We start from the raw sequence: 17124 nt of genomic DNA, 5'->3' as shown, positions 1-17124 counted from the left end.
GTGGCTGACGTCATTCCTATTCAAATGAGGAAATGATAATTCCAGGTGGTAGTTTGAGTATAATTGCCAGTAAAAGTATGTAAAATTAAAATATTTGCCAAAATCAATACTTAAACCACATACTGCGACACCTTGGTTAAGTGTAAGATATATGAGGATGAGAGGCACTGATATAATAATGAGTGTATGCACCGCCTGCGCCGATTATCTGTTAAGTCTGCTTCGAAGCTTCGAGGCGTGTCACTAGTGGAGCCTGTTTCCACATATCTGTTGGGCCATGGTGATACGGTAGAGATGGACACACCAATCCGCCGTGCTGTTCGGAGATATCTGAGGCCTTCAGTGTGAAGGATAATAATGACTGCGCCGGTCTTGTGGGGTCTCCACTGAAACTAACAAGCGCATGACTTACTGCGGCCATCAACACAGGATCGAAACATATCATATACAGTAATGGATTCAGATGCGTCATCACAATCAGGGGTGCCAACCATTCCGAGGCGACTTGTCGCGATCGATTCATTTTCACATCCATCGTGCCAAGGTGTTCGATGACTTTTTGTTAAGAGTGTTCACAGAAATAGACAGGTTGCTCTTTCCTTGCCTGTCTGCGGGTGTATCTTGAAGCGCGCTAATGGGTTCACTTTGGTAATGTTTTGCAGACTTTTCTTCCCCAGTTTATACTTTTGTTTGCCCTTAAATTGCTTCCTCGGATGTAAACAAGAATAAACAGGCTGGCCCTTACTAACCTGTTTGCGGGGGTATCTTGAAGCGGAGTAATTGGTTCCCTTTGGTGAGGTTGTGCGGTCTTTTCTTTCCCCTGTTTCTGTTTCCACTGCAAAAGTTTTTTTTTTTCTTCCGCACCGAACTGACACTGATAAGCTATTCACTGGAAGTGCGGTGTTCTTACTTCAATCATTTCTTTACATCTATATTCCCCTACCTCACTCGACAAGAAAATGCATTTGTAATAGTTGAAAAGGCTTTGTTTCTCCCGGATATCAACAAAATTAAAACAGGTTGCTTCCTTCCTTACCTGTCCGCGGGCATATCTTGAAGCGTGCTGGTTGATTCCCTTTGGTGATGTCTGGGGGGCTATTTTTCCCCCTGTTTTTGTTTTTGTTTGCACTTGACTTTTGCGTCCACGGATGTAAACAAAGATAAACAAGTTCCCCCTTCCTTACCTGTCTGCGGGTGTATCTTGAAGCGCGCCAGTTGGTTCCCTTTGGTGATGGCGAAGGAGATGTTGGAGGGCGCCAGGTCGCCGTCCGAGGCCCGCAGCGCTATGACGGAGGTGTCCGGCGGCAGGTTCTCGGCCACGTAGGTGTGGTAGGCGGGCTCCTCCGTCTGGGGCATGTGGTCGTTCACGTCCTCGACCTCCACGAAGACCTGAAGAAGGATTGGTTAAAAGGTAGGATGGTGGGAGGGTACTGTGTGTGTGTGTGTGTGTGTGTGTGTGTGTGTGTGTGTGTGTGTGTGTGTGTATTTACCTATTTGTATTTACCAATTTGTAGTCTACAGGGCCCGAGCTAAGCTCTAATAGTCCCGCCTCCATATCTACATTCTCCATATCTACCATATGTGTGTGTGTGTGTGTGTGTGTGTGTGTGTGTGTGTGTGTGTGTGCTTACAGCAATAAAGTACGCTGTGTGTGTGTGTGTGTGTGTGTGTGTGTGTGTGTGTGTGTGTGTGTGTGTGTGTGTGTGTGTGTGTCCCTGTGGAGTCTAAACTATACCCGTAGGAACACACAGCCCATTACACGGGTATAGTTTAGACTTCACAGCGATAGGTAGAGCAGAGTGTGAAAGGGATTTGGGAATGTTAGTGAACTCTGACCTAAAACTAAGGAAACAATGTATTAGTGCGAGGAATAGGGCTAACAGGGTATTAGGCTTTATTAGCAGGACGGTAACCAACAAAAGTGCAGAGGTCATCCTCAGACTCTATTTAGCGTTAGTTAGGCCACACTTAGATTATGCTGTCCAGTTTTGGTGCCCACACTACAGAATGGACATCAGCTTGCTGGAACCAGTTCAGAGGAGGATGACCAAGATGATTCAGGGGCTGAGGAACCTCCTATATCAAGAGAGGCTGTAACATCTCAACTTACATTCACTAGAGAGACGAAGAGTGCGGGGAGATCTGATAGAAGTATTCAAATGGGTCAAGGGTTACAACAAAAGCGATATAAGTAAAGTACTGAGAATTAGCCAGCAGGATAGAAGACGCAGTAATGGATTTACATTAGAAATGTATAGATTTAGGAGGGAAATAGGCAAGTATTGGTTTAGTAATAGGGTGGTGGGGGAATGGAATAGACTCAGCAACCACACAGTGAGTGCAGGAACGATAGCTTGTTTTAAGAGTAGACTGGATAGCTACACGGACGAGGATGACAGGTGGTATAAATTATAGTGGGGGGAATCTGGAGCTGCCCTGTGTAGGCCATTAGGCTTCTTGCAGTCTCCCTATGTTCTTATGTTCTTATGTTAAGTACGCTGTGTGTGTGTGTGTGTGTGTGTGTGTGTGTGTGTGTGTGTGTGTGTGTGTGTGTGTGCGAAGGTGTGTTCCAACCTTCACTCATGTCAACTTCTCCTCCAGGTCAAACATCTCTCTCATTTTTAACATTTCATGGACTGAACTTCTAATGAGAGACCCAATTTCTCAGTCCATATCTTTGCCATTCTAACCTGAGCTGAAAAAAAAAATCTATGCCCACTGTGCTTACGTGAAAATATAAACTGCACGGCACATTCAAAATAGCGCCTGACTAATTCTATAAAGGATAACCCCAGGGCAGTCTTCTTAAAGCCTCCCGTCCCTAGGGGCTGAGAATCAAGATGGGGCATGACTAATTCTACATAGGATAACCCAAGGGGAGTCTTCTTAAAGCTTCCTGTCCCTTAGAGGCTGAGAATAAAGATGGAGCCTGACTTATGCTACACAGGATGACCCCAGGCCAGTCTACTTAAGGCTCCATGTCCCTTAGAGGCAGAGAATGTTGTGGGCAGAGGGGCGAAGAAAGCCACAAATCCAGCTGACTCCACTCCTCCGCCCTCCCTCCGATTCAACTCTGGGAGCCGGTTGAATGGGTCGCTTTTATCAGGTCCAGGATCAAAAGGGTTTAGGGGCGCGCCTATCATTTCCACCATTCTGCCGCGGTGCATCACACAACGCCCAAACTGACCCGCCGCTCTCCACAAGGCAGGGTCGGGTTATATTTTCACGTAAGCACAGTGGGCATAGATTTTTCCTACACATCAGGTTGCACATAGGTTAGGTGTGAGTAGTGAGTCGCCGCGCGGGTCGGAGGTGCTGCGCCTTGCTCGCGAAAACGCTGAATCGACATGGCTGGCCGAGCCAAGAACTCGGTGGAGTTCTGTTACGTTTGTGCGGATCCCACAGGTGATAAGTGGATAGGGTGCTGTCTGTGCCCTAAGTGGTGTCATGTGAAGTGTGCTCATCTGTCTGGAATTAAATCGGAAAATATATCTAAAGTAAATTGGATTTGCAACCCATGCCTTCATAAAGCATCTCTGGCTACCAAAATTGTGGAAAAAATGGAAGAATTCAAGCTGGAATTATCTAAGGAAATATCAGAAGTGAAACAAGGAGTTGAGTCACGAGCGGTCAGCGTGAAGGAAGAGCTGGGGGGGTGGCGAAGGATGTGGCGGACGTGTTGCAGCGGGCTGAACATGTGGAGTCAGCAGATGCAACTTGGGCTGAGTTCATCAAACGTAAGAGGAAAGTTAAGAAGAATTTTCTTGTTGTCAAGGCCTCTGAACAAGATAAAAAGGCTACAGAGTTGAAAAGTGAAGTTTCTGAAGCATTACATGGCATTCGGATTACTGATTCAAGATTCACTATTGGAGGTAATATTATAATGAACTTTGATGATGAGGATATGAGGAATGAGGCAGCCCAAAAATTGCAATCTGTGGAGAAAGTCAGTACTAAAAGTGTGGGAAAACTGAGGCCAAAGATCATGATTTGTAATGTGCACAAGGAGGAGACTGGGGATAAGATAATTGAGACACTGCTTAAAAGAAATGAGTTCCTACACTCGATTCCACAAGTTGAGGATAAAATTGAGAACATTTTTAGTAAGCCTGCTGCCGGTGGCACAGCGCATTATATCCTGAAATGTGATCCAATGGTTAGAGAGCTAATCTACAAGCACCATGATGGAATAAAACTTGAATGGGGGGTGTATACTGTGAGAGACAGATACCATGCAATAATATGTTATCATTGTCAGAGATATGGTCATATTGAGTCCAAATGCACTGCCAAGGCCAATGGTGAGAACCCAGTATGTTATAAATGTGCAGGAGACCATAAAGCGAAAGAGTGCCACTGGTCTGAGAGAATATGTATATATTGTGTGATGTACAAGAAGTCTAAAGTTAATCACTCGGCGAATAACCAGTGTTGTGTAGTTTTCAGACTGAAATTGAGAGAATTCGTAACATAGCGGATCATGGCTACTAATTCCTCGGATATAAAGATAAAATGTGGTCTGCTAAATGTTCAGTCTGTGGGAAATAAAACTCTAGAAATCCGTGATCTCATCAAAGAAAAGGATCTTGACATTTTAGCGGTAACTGAAACATGGCTAAATGACTACGACGTCGCCAAGATTCGTGAGATGACGCCAGTAACTCATACCTTTCTACATGTTCCGAGGGAGACAAGAAGGGGTGATGGTGTTGGGATCTTTCTTTCGAATTCCTTTAAGAAGATTCGGAGAAAAGCATCAGAAAGGTGGGATACCTTTGAATTAGTGCAAGTCATCTGTGAAATTGATAGAAGGAAATGCACCTTTATCGTGGTGTATCGACCTCCGGATACAAGAGCAGAGGTCTTTTTTGATGAATTTCGCACATTTTTGGAGTCTGTGGATATGGTGAGTGCAAATGTGTTCATCTGTGGTAATTTTAATCTATGGATTGATGATCCTGAAAATTCTTCTGCCATGGCCTTCATTGAGATGATGGACAGTTTCAACCTGATTAATAAAGTGAACGAGATGACTTCTTTAGGGGGTCATGTGCTAGACTTGGTTTTCAGCGATATAGACGGTGATCTAGTGCAAGGGGTGTGTGTTGATGAAATATTTAAAATTTAATTATTTTCAAAACCAAAGCAGCTAGCGACCTGAAACTAAAACAGGCACCTCCCTTAGGCATATATGAGTCTCCATGAGCAGCGGTATCAAAAAATTCAAAGTCGTTCCCTAATAAAATCCCGATTAATTGTTTTTTATATAAGTATAACAAAACTTAAAAAGGCTATAAAATCCTCAGATTTTACGCTGGATGCACAAACATCACCAAATGCAGAGATAATCACTTATATTTTCAGAATCAATAGCAATATTTAGCATATCTTATAAGTTTTTGCCCGAAATAGCTACTTATTTTTTTTTTATTTAGTGCAATTTTTTACGTAAGTATTTAACATCTAATAAATCACTTAATTTTCACATTAGAAACTTAATACTTGAGGAAAGCATGCAGAAACATCTTAATTTTACTCAACAAAAGCAAAATATTCATTTTTCTATATACAATCACAACTTATTTTGGTTGAATTCCGATGTCACTATTGCCGCAGCACGTCTTGCCGGCTATCTGGCCCTCGTCCTGAACAATCACTTTAGCCTTTTGGCCTATGACTTGTGGGCCCCGGTCAGTTTCCTGGACTTGTACACGTCCCTGTTCCTCGCCGTCTCCTTCCTGCCCTCCTCGATACTGCTCCTCTTCCTGCCGGTCGGCTGCTTCAAGGCCTTGTTCTTCCTCGCTTCTGAGGTCACGTCCTTGGAGAAATTAGCACCGAAACAGTTGAAGAGGGACCTGCTGATGTGCGGCAAGATGGTGTTGGCCAGGTTGTGCCCCTCCTGGCACCTGTACCCCTGCAAGGTCGGGTCTGAGGCCGCCAGGAATGCCAGGAGGTGCCTGAACCTGTCCCTGTGGCGCATGGCAAGGAGAGGAACCTCAACCTGCGCTTCTTGTCCTCCCTGCACATCAGGGAGTCGCACAGCGTCATAACGAAGGACGAAATGTGGGCCATTGGGAGATGCCGCTTCAGGACCGCCCGGCCCGTCTCCAGCTCTCCCCTGTCGACCAGCTCGACCAGGGCGTCGAACATCACAGAGGGCGGGTCGCCCCTCTCGAGCTCCACGGTAATCTTCATCTCCTCCTGCTGGGCAAGCTCCTGCTTGCAGCACTCGGCCACAGAGGAGTTGGCCTGGACCTTCCTGGCCAGGTAGCCGGCGTAGTTGCCGACCGCGGCGAGGAGCAACTCGTCCGTCGGCGGGTCCGGCTGGTCGTCGGCCAGCTCCCTGGCAAGCTGGGCCAAGATCACCTCGTCGTCCTCCTTCTCCTCTGCCTTGGCCCGGTCCAGGTCGGCCTGCACGTCCCCGGGGAAGAACCCGACGAGCTTCAGCAAATGCAGGCGCTGGGCCAACCTGTTGCTCACCATGAAGTTCTGCACGCTCAGTCGGGTCAGAGTTGGCCTTCCCCATGCACACATACTCGACCCCGTAGGACGTAGTGAACAGCCCCCTCACTACCACACTGCACTGAACACACCACTGCACTGCACACAACACTGAGTCACTGCACTGATGGCGTAGTACGGCTCCTCCACAGTTTACTCCACGGGGTCGCGGCGTCCTCATATCTTGTGTCTCCTCCGTCACTTCCACTCGATCCACTGCCTTCTGTGTCTTCTTGTATCGTCCTCTGGATCCTTGCAGTTGTGGGGAAGGGTACAGAGACGATGAATAACTGTAGGTCCTTTACTTGGAGAGTAAACAGAGGCAGGACAGCGATAATCCTTTACAGAGGGAAGTTGACTGCGTGCCTAAGGCGAGTTAGGCGACGCGGAACTGAGCTGAGTTGCCATGTAGGCACTAACTAAACGTACATTTCATGTTTCCTAATACGTAAACTGTGGACTTCACTATCCTACAGTTATCATTCATTTTACGTAAAGATTTCAACCTAAAGTTACGCAAATTTGTTTTTTTTTAACAACGTTTTCAAAGTGCACGCATGGTGCTATTTTATATAAGTTACCTTGAATCCTCGACCAAATCACTCTAGAGACACTCCTGCCTGCTTGTATGCACTAAAACTTGAAGATTTCGTCCTGTTTCCACTTAAATTCGGAGTAAGAACGCAGAGTGTGTTTGAGTAACAATCGGCCCCTTACGCGAAGCCAGCGCGCCAAGACTGAAGAGATTTCCCGTCAACTAGTTGTGAAGTCTATGGGGGGTCATGTGCTAGACTTAGTTTTCAGCGATATAGACGGTGATCTAGTGCAAGGGGTGTGTGTTGATGAAATATGTTGTATATCCCCGGTGCATAAATTGGTAACCTTTAAAATTTCATACGTGAGGGAAGCCGTGCAGAGAAAAAAGATTACGTTCAGATTGCGAAAGAATTTTCAACCAGAAATATTGATTAACTCTGTAATACAGGAAATTACTATTAATTGTCGTTAAATCTGTGAACATGGCTCGGTGTTACGTGGAAATTGTGCTACCTGCCTGGTTAAGCTATATAATGGATTAGCTAAAGATGAGTATAACAGCCTCTGTCCTCTGATTGAAAAGGAGATTGTGTTGAGATCATGCACCTTGGTTTAATGCGGAAATACTGTGGGCAAAAAGAGAGAAGAAAAAAAAAATGTGGCGTAGGCAAAAAAACAGATGAGGCAAGAAGAGCATACCAGGCGGCGAGAAACAAAGAAAATCGGCTTGTGATAAAACGGGAAAGAGAATACTATCGGAATAAGGTTGTGGAGGCAGGGCCTAACATCAATAAATTATATAAGGTGCTTGACAGTTTGACTGGAAACAGAAAGGTTAACAAGCTTCCGGATGGTTTCTCGGATGAAGTGCTGGGAAATAAGTTTTTAGAGTTTTTTGAGAAGAAAATTGAGAGTTATCATGAACTTTAGAGGCGACCGCGGTTACCATGGATCCGCTGTGGAAACTCCAGTCCCTGAAATAAAGTTAACAAGCTTTCAACAAGCGTATGTGGCTGTAGTGAAAACTATCATACACAAGGTGAAACTGACGTACTGTGATAACGATCCCTTGCCGATAAGTGGCATCATTAAGAGTGAAAACTTTAGTGATTTCTTAAATATTATGACTGTGATGGTTAACACTAGTATCGAAAACAAGGCTTTCCCTGAGAGTGAGAAAGCGGCGATCGTGAAACCTATCGTTAAAGGTAAACTAGACCCACAGTGTTTAAGTTCCTTTAGAGCAGTATCCAACTTGACGTTTCTATCTAAGATACTTGAAAATGTGATCTTAAATCAGCTAATGGAGCATTTGCTAGTGGTGCAGGCTTTGCCGGATAATCAATCTGTCTACAAGAGGCTTTACTCAACTGAAACTACTATCTGTTCGGTGGTAAACAATTTGCTTGTGCTTATGGATGAAGGGATGTGTGGTGTTCTGATTTTGTTAGATTTGAGTGCTGCGTCTGACACGGTGGAGCACAGTCTATTGCTTCAGGATTTTAAGAATATTGGAATTGAGGATGGGGCGCTGGATTATCTGAGGAGTTACCTTGAGAACAGAACTTACTGTGTGCAAATAGGTAAATCGTTCTCTACTCATAAACTTTTGCAAAGAGGAGTCCCCCAGGGAAGTGAACTTGGTCCAATTTTATTCTGTGTTTATACTATCGGTCTTTCACATTTACTAAGAAGGCATGAAGTTGACTTTAAACTGTATGCCGATGATACACAGTTCTATTTGTCGCTGAGTGATGTGGAAAACATTGAAGATAGGCTGAGCAGAATTATGGATGATGTTGAAATGGATGAGTTCTAAGCAACTGAAGCTGAATGAGGATAAAACTGAATGCTTGATTGTCGGGAAGAACAAAGATCTCAGGAGGCTAGATATTTCCACTCTTCGGATAAAAGATGACACTATGACTAAAAAAGTCAGTCAAAGATTTAGGTGTGATACTTGACTGCACTCTATCATTCAAAGAACAGATCAATCAGGTGGTGAGAACGGCAGGCTACCATCTGAGAAATATTGCATTTGTCAAGAAATACCTGGATGATAAGACTATGAAGATGCTTATATATAATCATGTAACTAATAAGCTGGATTATTGTAACTCACTTTATTATGGCCTTCCTAAACATCTGCTGAAGAAACTACAACTTGTTATGAACAGAGCTGCAAGGCTAATAAAGGGTCTGCCCCCCCGTGAGAGAATAACACCTGCACTTATAGACTTGCCTTGGCTACCCATTAAGGCACGAATAGTCTACAAAATATGTGTCTTGACTCATCAAGCAACGCGACTTGGTAAACCTGGATATTTGAGAAATATTCTACAGGATTTTCATTTGGACACCGCCATGTCAGTGAGACACAGTACAGAACGGTATAGACTCTATGAGCCCAGGGTCAACCTGAAACTGGGTTTCAGAGCATTTGAGAAGAGTGCCCCGCGGCTCTATAATGAGTTACCCGGGGACGTTAAGAACAGTGACAGTCTGGCAATCTTCAAGAAAGCGCTGAAGACTCACTTATTCGCTAAATCCTACGACTTAACAAATATGAGGATTGAGGACAACTTTAGGTGCTAATATTACTGTTGTAATGTTAGCGGCCCTGTGGAGCGCTGCCACGGCGGCGGACCGGGGCCTGAAACCTCATCAACGGTAAACGGTAAACGGTAGAATGGCAAAGATTATTTATGGACTGAGAAACTGGGTAACTCATTAGAAGTTGAGTCCATGAAATGTTTAAAACATGAGAGATGATTGACTTGGACGAGATGTTGGCATAGGTGAAGGCTGGAACACACACACACACACACACACACACACACACACACACACACACACACACACACACACACACACACACACACACACACACACACACACAGCGGCACAGGTATTTCCGTCACGAGTCTCTCTTTTAAGTCAGAGCCGCTAAATATTTTTTTCGTACTGGTTGTGGTTTACAGGATTTCCAGCTCTATTAACCAGACAAGGGTTCGGTTGACTGATTATGAACAGCCAGCTGAATGCCACAGTTAATATTGACATGCACATTATAGTAGGCAATCTTAGCGTAATGAGATGTTAAAAAAATGTAAATATTTAATGTAATTAGTAATAATTTTGATGATGAGGAACACCGAGAATATGAAGGATTCTCACGCACAAACATACACACACTCTCTCTCTCTCTCTCTCTCTCTCTCTCTCTCTCTCTCTCTCTCTCTCTCTCTCTCTCTCTCTCTCTCTCTCTCTCTCTCTCTCTCTCTCTCTCTCTCTCTCTCTCTCCCCCCTCACACACACACACAGAGCGGGGGGCGTCACTCACGTGGCAGATGTCGGTGAGGGGCGCCGCTCCCCCGTCGGACACCACGATGGACAGCCAGTAGCCGCGCGCCGCCTCCCTGTCCAGCGCCACCACCGTCCGCACCGCGCCTGGAACAAGACTGTATGTTAGGGACCAGAACAGACCAGAACAGGTGGAGGGGAGAAGATCGAGAGGAGGACAGAGATTTAGATGGAGAGACGGGATTCAGCGAGATATGAGGCAGCTGGGTCTGGACGAGGTAGATGCAGAGGACAAGATACTGGCGACAGCATACAAGAGTGGCCGACCCCAGCAGGGATTAACTCTTTCAGTGTGTGCGTCACAAAGTCTGTGCCACCTACTCTTTTGCTTGTGAAACCCAGCTACCACACATTTTATGACAACAATTATTCGTCAGAGAAGAAGAAGAAAGAACCAGAGCGAGACCTGTCCTAGATGTACACTCAATTCCATCTCTCCACTTGATCCTCTGTCTTCCTCCCGCTCCTCCCCTCCCCACCACTCCAAACATTAAGCTCTATATTCTTAAACATGTCGGTCTCCCATTACGACTATTTCCCAAAGACACAGAGAAGGTTAACCGGGTTTCCATGGGTGACTTTTCCGTTCGAGGTGCAGAGGACATGTAAAACTATTCCAAGCTTCACAGCTCATGAAAATCAACAACTACGACTAATCCCTAATGCCACAGAGAAGATTAACCGGGTTTTCATGAGTGACTTTCCCGTTCGAGGTGCAGAGGACGTGTAAAACTATTCCAAGCATCACAAAACAGGCATGAAAATCAACAACTACGACTAATTCCCAAGGCCACAGAGAAGGGTAACCGGGTTTTCATGAGTGACTTTTCCGTTCAAGGTGCAGAGGACGTACAACTATCACTGGGATCACAAAACAGCCCATGAAAATCCCAGCAACCACGACTAATCCCTAAGGCCACAGAGAAGATTAACCGGGTTTTCATGGGTGACTTTCCCGTTCAAGAAGCAGAAGTCGTGTAAAACTATCACTGGGATCACAAAACAGCCATGAAAATCCCAGCAACTACGACTAATTCCTAAGGCCACAGAGAAGGTTAACCGGGTTTTCGTGAGTGACTTTCCCGTTCAAGATGTAGAGGACGTGGAAAACTATCACTGGGATCACAAAACAGTCCATGCAAGGCCCAGCAACTTCTTAAACGTATCGGGCTCCCATTACGACTATTTCCCAAGACCACAGAGAATATTAACCGGGTTTTCATGGGTGACTTTCCCGTTCAAGGTGCAGAGGACGTACAACTATTACTGGCATCACAAAACAGCCATGGAAATCCCAGTAACTACGACTAATTCCTAAGGCCACAGAGACGATTAACCGTTCAAGAAGCTGAAGTCGTGTAAAACTATCACTGGCATCACAAAACAGTCCATGGAAGGCCCAGCAACCAGCCAAGAGAAGATGGCGCCACTATAAACACTTGCCTGCGCCTTGACGGGCTGGGGCCGAATACCATTCAGGCCCCTCAAGCAAGCCTACCGGCTCAATAGGCGGAGACATAAAAAAAAAACTTCTACGAGAGGCTTTTCGAACAGACGAACTGAGGCGCCCAGACGTTTAGGAATACAAACTTAGAAATCTGTCGACCCTGGGATAATACTATCACCATATTAATTCACAGATAGACGACACGAGCTTGATGCAAACTTTAAGCTGCGGGGATGAAGGAAATGAAATTGTAAGGAAGTCACCGGCGAAACGAAAACACGCTGAAGACATGTTTGGAAATTAGCTCTTTACCAAAACTTATAATTAGGAAATGAGTCGAACGTAAACTCCCCCCCCCCCCCTCTCTCTCTCTCTCTCTCTCTCTCTCTCTCTCTCTCTCTGTCTGTCTGTCTGTCTGTCTGCCAGCCAGCCTGTGTCTGTCTGTCTGTCTGTCTGTCTGTCTCTCTCTCTAGTGGCGTTCCTCAGGGCTCGGTTCTTGGCCCAGTGCTCTTCATTATTTACATCAACGATGTGGATGTTGGAATTTATAATCTCATTAGTAAATTTGCAGACGACACAAAGATTGATAACTCGGTTCTCACTGACGAAAACAGATAAAGACTCCAAGAGGATTTGTATAAAATTTCAGCTTGGTCTGATAAATGGGAGATGCTCTTTAATGTAGACAAGTGCCAGGTCCTTCAAGTCGGAACAAGAAATAAGAAGTTCGATTACGAAATGCGCGGCGTCAAACTCAAAAGCGTTCAATGCGTTAAGGACTTGGGGGTCAGAATCACGTCATACCTCAAATTTTCACAGCAATGCATCGATGCAGTAAATAAAGCGAACAGAATGTTAGGCTTCATCAAAAAAACAACTTTTTATTAAAAAAATACTCTACAATTGTTTAGTCAGACCCCACTTGGAATATGCGGTACAGTTTTGGTCTCCCCACCATGCAAAGGACATTGCTAAATTAGAAGGTGTTCAGCGTCGGGCAACAAAAATGATCCCTTCCTTGCGCAACAAATCCTACGAAGAAAGGCTTTCCACCCTTAACATGTTCTCTCTTGAGAAACGTCGCCTCCGAGGAAAACTGATCGAACGTTTTAAAATACTTAATGGATTTACGAATGTGGACAGATCAAAATTGTTTATGATCAATGACACTTTGCGAACGAGGAATAATGGTACAAAACTTAAATGTAGACAAGTAAATTCAGACGGCACCAAATTTTTCTTCAACAACATTGTAGTGCGAGAATGGAATAAGCTCCCACCTTCAGTGGTCCAGTGTAACACGATTGACTCCTTTAAAAACAAGCTCGACCGTCACTTCCTTCAACTTAATATTAACTAGAGTAGAAATGCAAAGTTACGGAGACATCTGATTAATGTAGAATCACTTAGGTTTAAGGACATATCACCTAGTGTGGACCAAGGGGTCTGTGTGGTCTGATTCTCTATGTAAATCTATGTAAATCTCTCTCTCTCTCTCTCTCTCTCTCTCTCTCTCTCTCTCTCTCTCTCTCTCTCTCTCTCTCTCTCTCCCCGTCTGTCTGTCATCCTGTCTGTCTGTCTGTCTGTCTGTCTAACTCTCTCTCTCTCTCTCTCTCTCTCTCTCTCTCTCTCTCTCTCTCTCTCTCTCTCTCTCTCTGGTATTGACAGGCCGGGGAACTTATGTGAGGCAATAGTAAGAAAACGTCAAAATTCCTACAACGTATTTTACACTCTTTATTCTTTCTTTTTTATTCAATATTCTCATAAATTTCTGCCGGTATGTGTGTGTGTGTGTGTGTGTGTGTGTGTGTGTGTGTGTGTGTGTGTGTGTGTGTGTGTGAGAGAGAGAGAGAGAGAGAGAGAGAGAGAGAGAGAGAGAGAGAGAGAGAGAGAGAGAGAGAGACAGACAGACAGACAGACAGACAGACAGACAGACAGACAGACAGACAGACAGACAGACAGACACACACACACACACACACACACACACACACACACACACACACACACACACACACAAAGAACGTCAAAACGAAAACTCAACCTCAAAAAATATACAAAAAATCACATCCACCACAAAAAAATTACATCACAAAACACCGCAAAAAAAAGCATGATAAAAAACAACAGAGCGATCGGTAATTGAATCCAGCTGACATGTTTTAATTTTGGGCCACGTCGTCACAATAATGAGTTCGCTGTCCTGATTATGCCTCTCGGACTGGTGGCAACAAGGGGGAGAGGAACGCCCACAACAAGTACATAATGACTCACGCACTTATTACTGTGTTGGTCAATGAGGGACAGTTATTATTTGCCCAATGGATCACGGGGCGGAGAGGGGGCTGGGGTAAGGGAGGTTGGGGTGAGAAGGGATTGCGTCGAGGCGTGGGGGTGTCGGGGTGAGGGGGGTTGGGGAGGGGTAGAGAGGGAGTTGGGGCAAGAGGTGGTCGGGGCGGGGTTGAGAGGTAGGTCGGGGTGAGGTGGGAAGGCATGTGGATTAATTCTGAGGTCCATATTAACAAACTCTTCGAGGCAGAGGTTGTCGGGGTTTCCATGGGTGTTTTCCTGAGCCTGGCGGTAGTTTTGTAAGGCTTCCGCGCCATGGAAACGCTCTTGACATCCCAACGTTTAATACTTAGGTCGCTATTATCAAACTCTTCGAAGCCTTAGTACCTCTATTTCAAAAGGCTCTCAGAGAGGTTGTCGGGGTTTCCATGGGTGGTTTCCTGAGCCTGGCGGTAGTTTTGTAAGGCTTCCGCGCCATGGAAACGCTCTTGACATCCCAACGTTTAATACTTAGGTCGCTATTATCAAACTCTTCGAAGCCTTAGTACCTCTATTTCAAAAGGCTCTCAGAGAGGTTGTCGGGGTTTCCATGGGTGGTTTCCTGAGCCTGGCGGTAGTTTTGTAAGGCTTCCGCGCCATGGAAACGCTCTTGACATCCCAACGTTTAATACTTAGGTCGCTATTATCAAACTCTTCGAAGCCTTAGTACCTCTATTTCAAAAGGCTCTCAGAGAGGTTGTCGGGGTTTCCATGGGTGGTTTCCTGAGCCTGGCGGTAGTTTTGTAAGGATTCCGCGCCGTGAACGGGGAAACACTCATGACATCCCGACGTACTTCCTCTCTGGCTTTAATAAACGTTCGTAACAAGAGCCACAAACGTTCGATAATTATAATGAGCGTGATAAACACAACCTCTACCAAAGCCTTATAAAACTACCCATGGAATTACTAAAACAACTTCAACCAAAGCCTTATAAAACTACCCATGGAAATACGAACACAACCTCTACGAAAGCCTTATAAAAGTACCCATGGAAATACTAACACAACCTCTACCAAAGCCTTATAAAACTACCCATGGAAATACTAACACAACCTCTACGAAAGCCTTATAAAACTACCCATGGAGATACTAACACAACCTCTACGAAAGCCTTATAAAACTACCCATGGAAATACTAACACAACCTCTACCAAAGCCTTATAAAACTACCCATGGAAATACTAACACAACCTCTACCAAAGCCTTATAAAACTACCCATGGAACCTCTACCAAGCCTTATAAAACTACCAATGGAAAAACTAACACAACCTCTACGAAAGCCTTATAAAACTACCCATGGAAATACTAACACAACCTCTACGAAAGCCTTATAAAACTACCCATGGAAATACTAACACAACCTCTAACAAAGCCCTATAAAACTACCCACGGAAATACTTACACAACCTCAGCCAAAGCCTTATAAAACTACCCATGGAAATACTAACACAACCTCTACCAAAGCCTTATAAAACTACCCATGGAAATACTAACACAACCTCTACCAAAGCCTTATAAAACTACCCATGGAAATACTAACACAACCTCTACCAAAGCCTTATAAAAACTACCCATGGAAATACTAACACAACCTCTACCAAAGCCTTATAAAACTACCCATGGAAATACTAACACAACCTCTCCGAAAGCCTTATGAAACTACCCATGGAGATACCCACACCACAACCCCTAGGAAGAAGCCTTGTCAAACTATCACTAGCCTCATAAAACTAGCCATGGAAACACCCACACCCCACCCCTACGAAGGCTTGTCAAATGTTTGCTTGGGCGCCGAAATGTTGAAGATGAATGAAAAACAATTCACTGCTAAATAAAAGTATCTGGATTCGAAACTCAATGAAAAAAAGTTTGTAAAATAAAATTCCAAACTTACAGTACACTGAGTTCGGGGCTTTGGTGTTCATCCCGTGAGACATACCTGAAGAAGAAGGAGAAAAGCATGTTAGAGGTAATGGGACTGTCAGGTTAGGCAAGGGAAGACAGGATAATAAGACAGCATGTTAGAGGTAAAATGGGGCTGTCAGTTAGGGCAAGGGAAGACAGGATAATAAGACAGCATGTTAGAGGTAATGGGACTGTCAGGTTAGGCAAGGGAAGACAGGATAATAAGACAGCATGTTAGAGGTAATGGGACTGTCAGGTTAGGCAAGGGAAGACAGGATAATAAGACAGCATGTTAGAGGTAATAGGACTGTAAGGTTAGGCAAGGGAAGACAGGATAATAAGACAGCATGTTAGAGGTAATAGGACTGTAAGGTTAGGCAAGGGAAGACAGGATAATAAGACAGCATGTTAGAGGTAATAGGACTGTAAGGTTAGGCAAGGGAAGACAGGATAATAAGACAGCATGTTAGAGGTAATGGGACTGTCAGGTTAGGCAAGGCAAGACAGGATAATAAGACAGCAAGTTAGAGATAATAGAACTGTCAGGTTAGGCAAGGGAAGACAGGATAATAAGACAGCATGTTAGAGGTATTGGGACTGTCAGGTTAGGCAAGGGAAGACAGGATAATAAGACAGCATGTTAGAGGTATTGGGACTGTCAGGTTAGGCAAGGGATGAGGAGAATTAAAAAGCATGTTAGAGAGGTATTGGGACTGTCAGGTGAGACAAGGCAGGACAGGAGATTAAAAGAGGATGATAGAGGTAATGGGACTGTCGGATAAGGCAAGACAGGATAATAAAATAACATGTTAAAGGTATTGGGATTGTCAGATAAGGCAAGACAAGACGGAAGAATAAAAAAATTAAAAAACATGTCAGAGGTATTGGGATTGTCAGGTTAGGCAAGGGAAGATACTAAATTTATACTTTTGTCATCTGGTATAGTTAATATTAGGTTAAAAGTTAGTGTCTATCGTAGTAAAGCGGAGGAAGGGCGGCCAATTTGATAATTTTAGAAGGAAAATCAATCTTTTACTCA

General features: G+C 44.5%; 1 protein-coding gene across 1 annotated transcript in view; it reads right to left on the bottom strand.

Moving 5' to 3' along the window:
- LOC126993238 (protocadherin Fat 1-like) overlaps positions 1 to 16105 on the bottom strand; it is a 57333-nt gene extending 41228 nt beyond the window's left edge. The window contains exons 1-3 of the mRNA XM_050852103.1: positions 16075 to 16105; positions 10382 to 10488; positions 1185 to 1389 (exon numbers count right to left, since the gene is read on the bottom strand). Of these exons, the coding sequence (XP_050708060.1) occupies positions 1185 to 1389; positions 10382 to 10488; positions 16075 to 16105 (343 nt within the window). The remainder of the gene's footprint in view (positions 1 to 1184; positions 1390 to 10381; positions 10489 to 16074) is intronic.
- Positions 16106 to 17124: the final 1019 nt, after the last annotated feature.

This window comes from Eriocheir sinensis, unplaced genomic scaffold, assembly GCF_024679095.1.
Source record: "Eriocheir sinensis breed Jianghai 21 unplaced genomic scaffold, ASM2467909v1 Scaffold589, whole genome shotgun sequence".
Taxonomy (NCBI): Eukaryota; Metazoa; Arthropoda; class Malacostraca; order Decapoda; family Varunidae; genus Eriocheir; species Eriocheir sinensis.
This window is presented reverse-complemented; position numbering and strand designations above follow the sequence as displayed.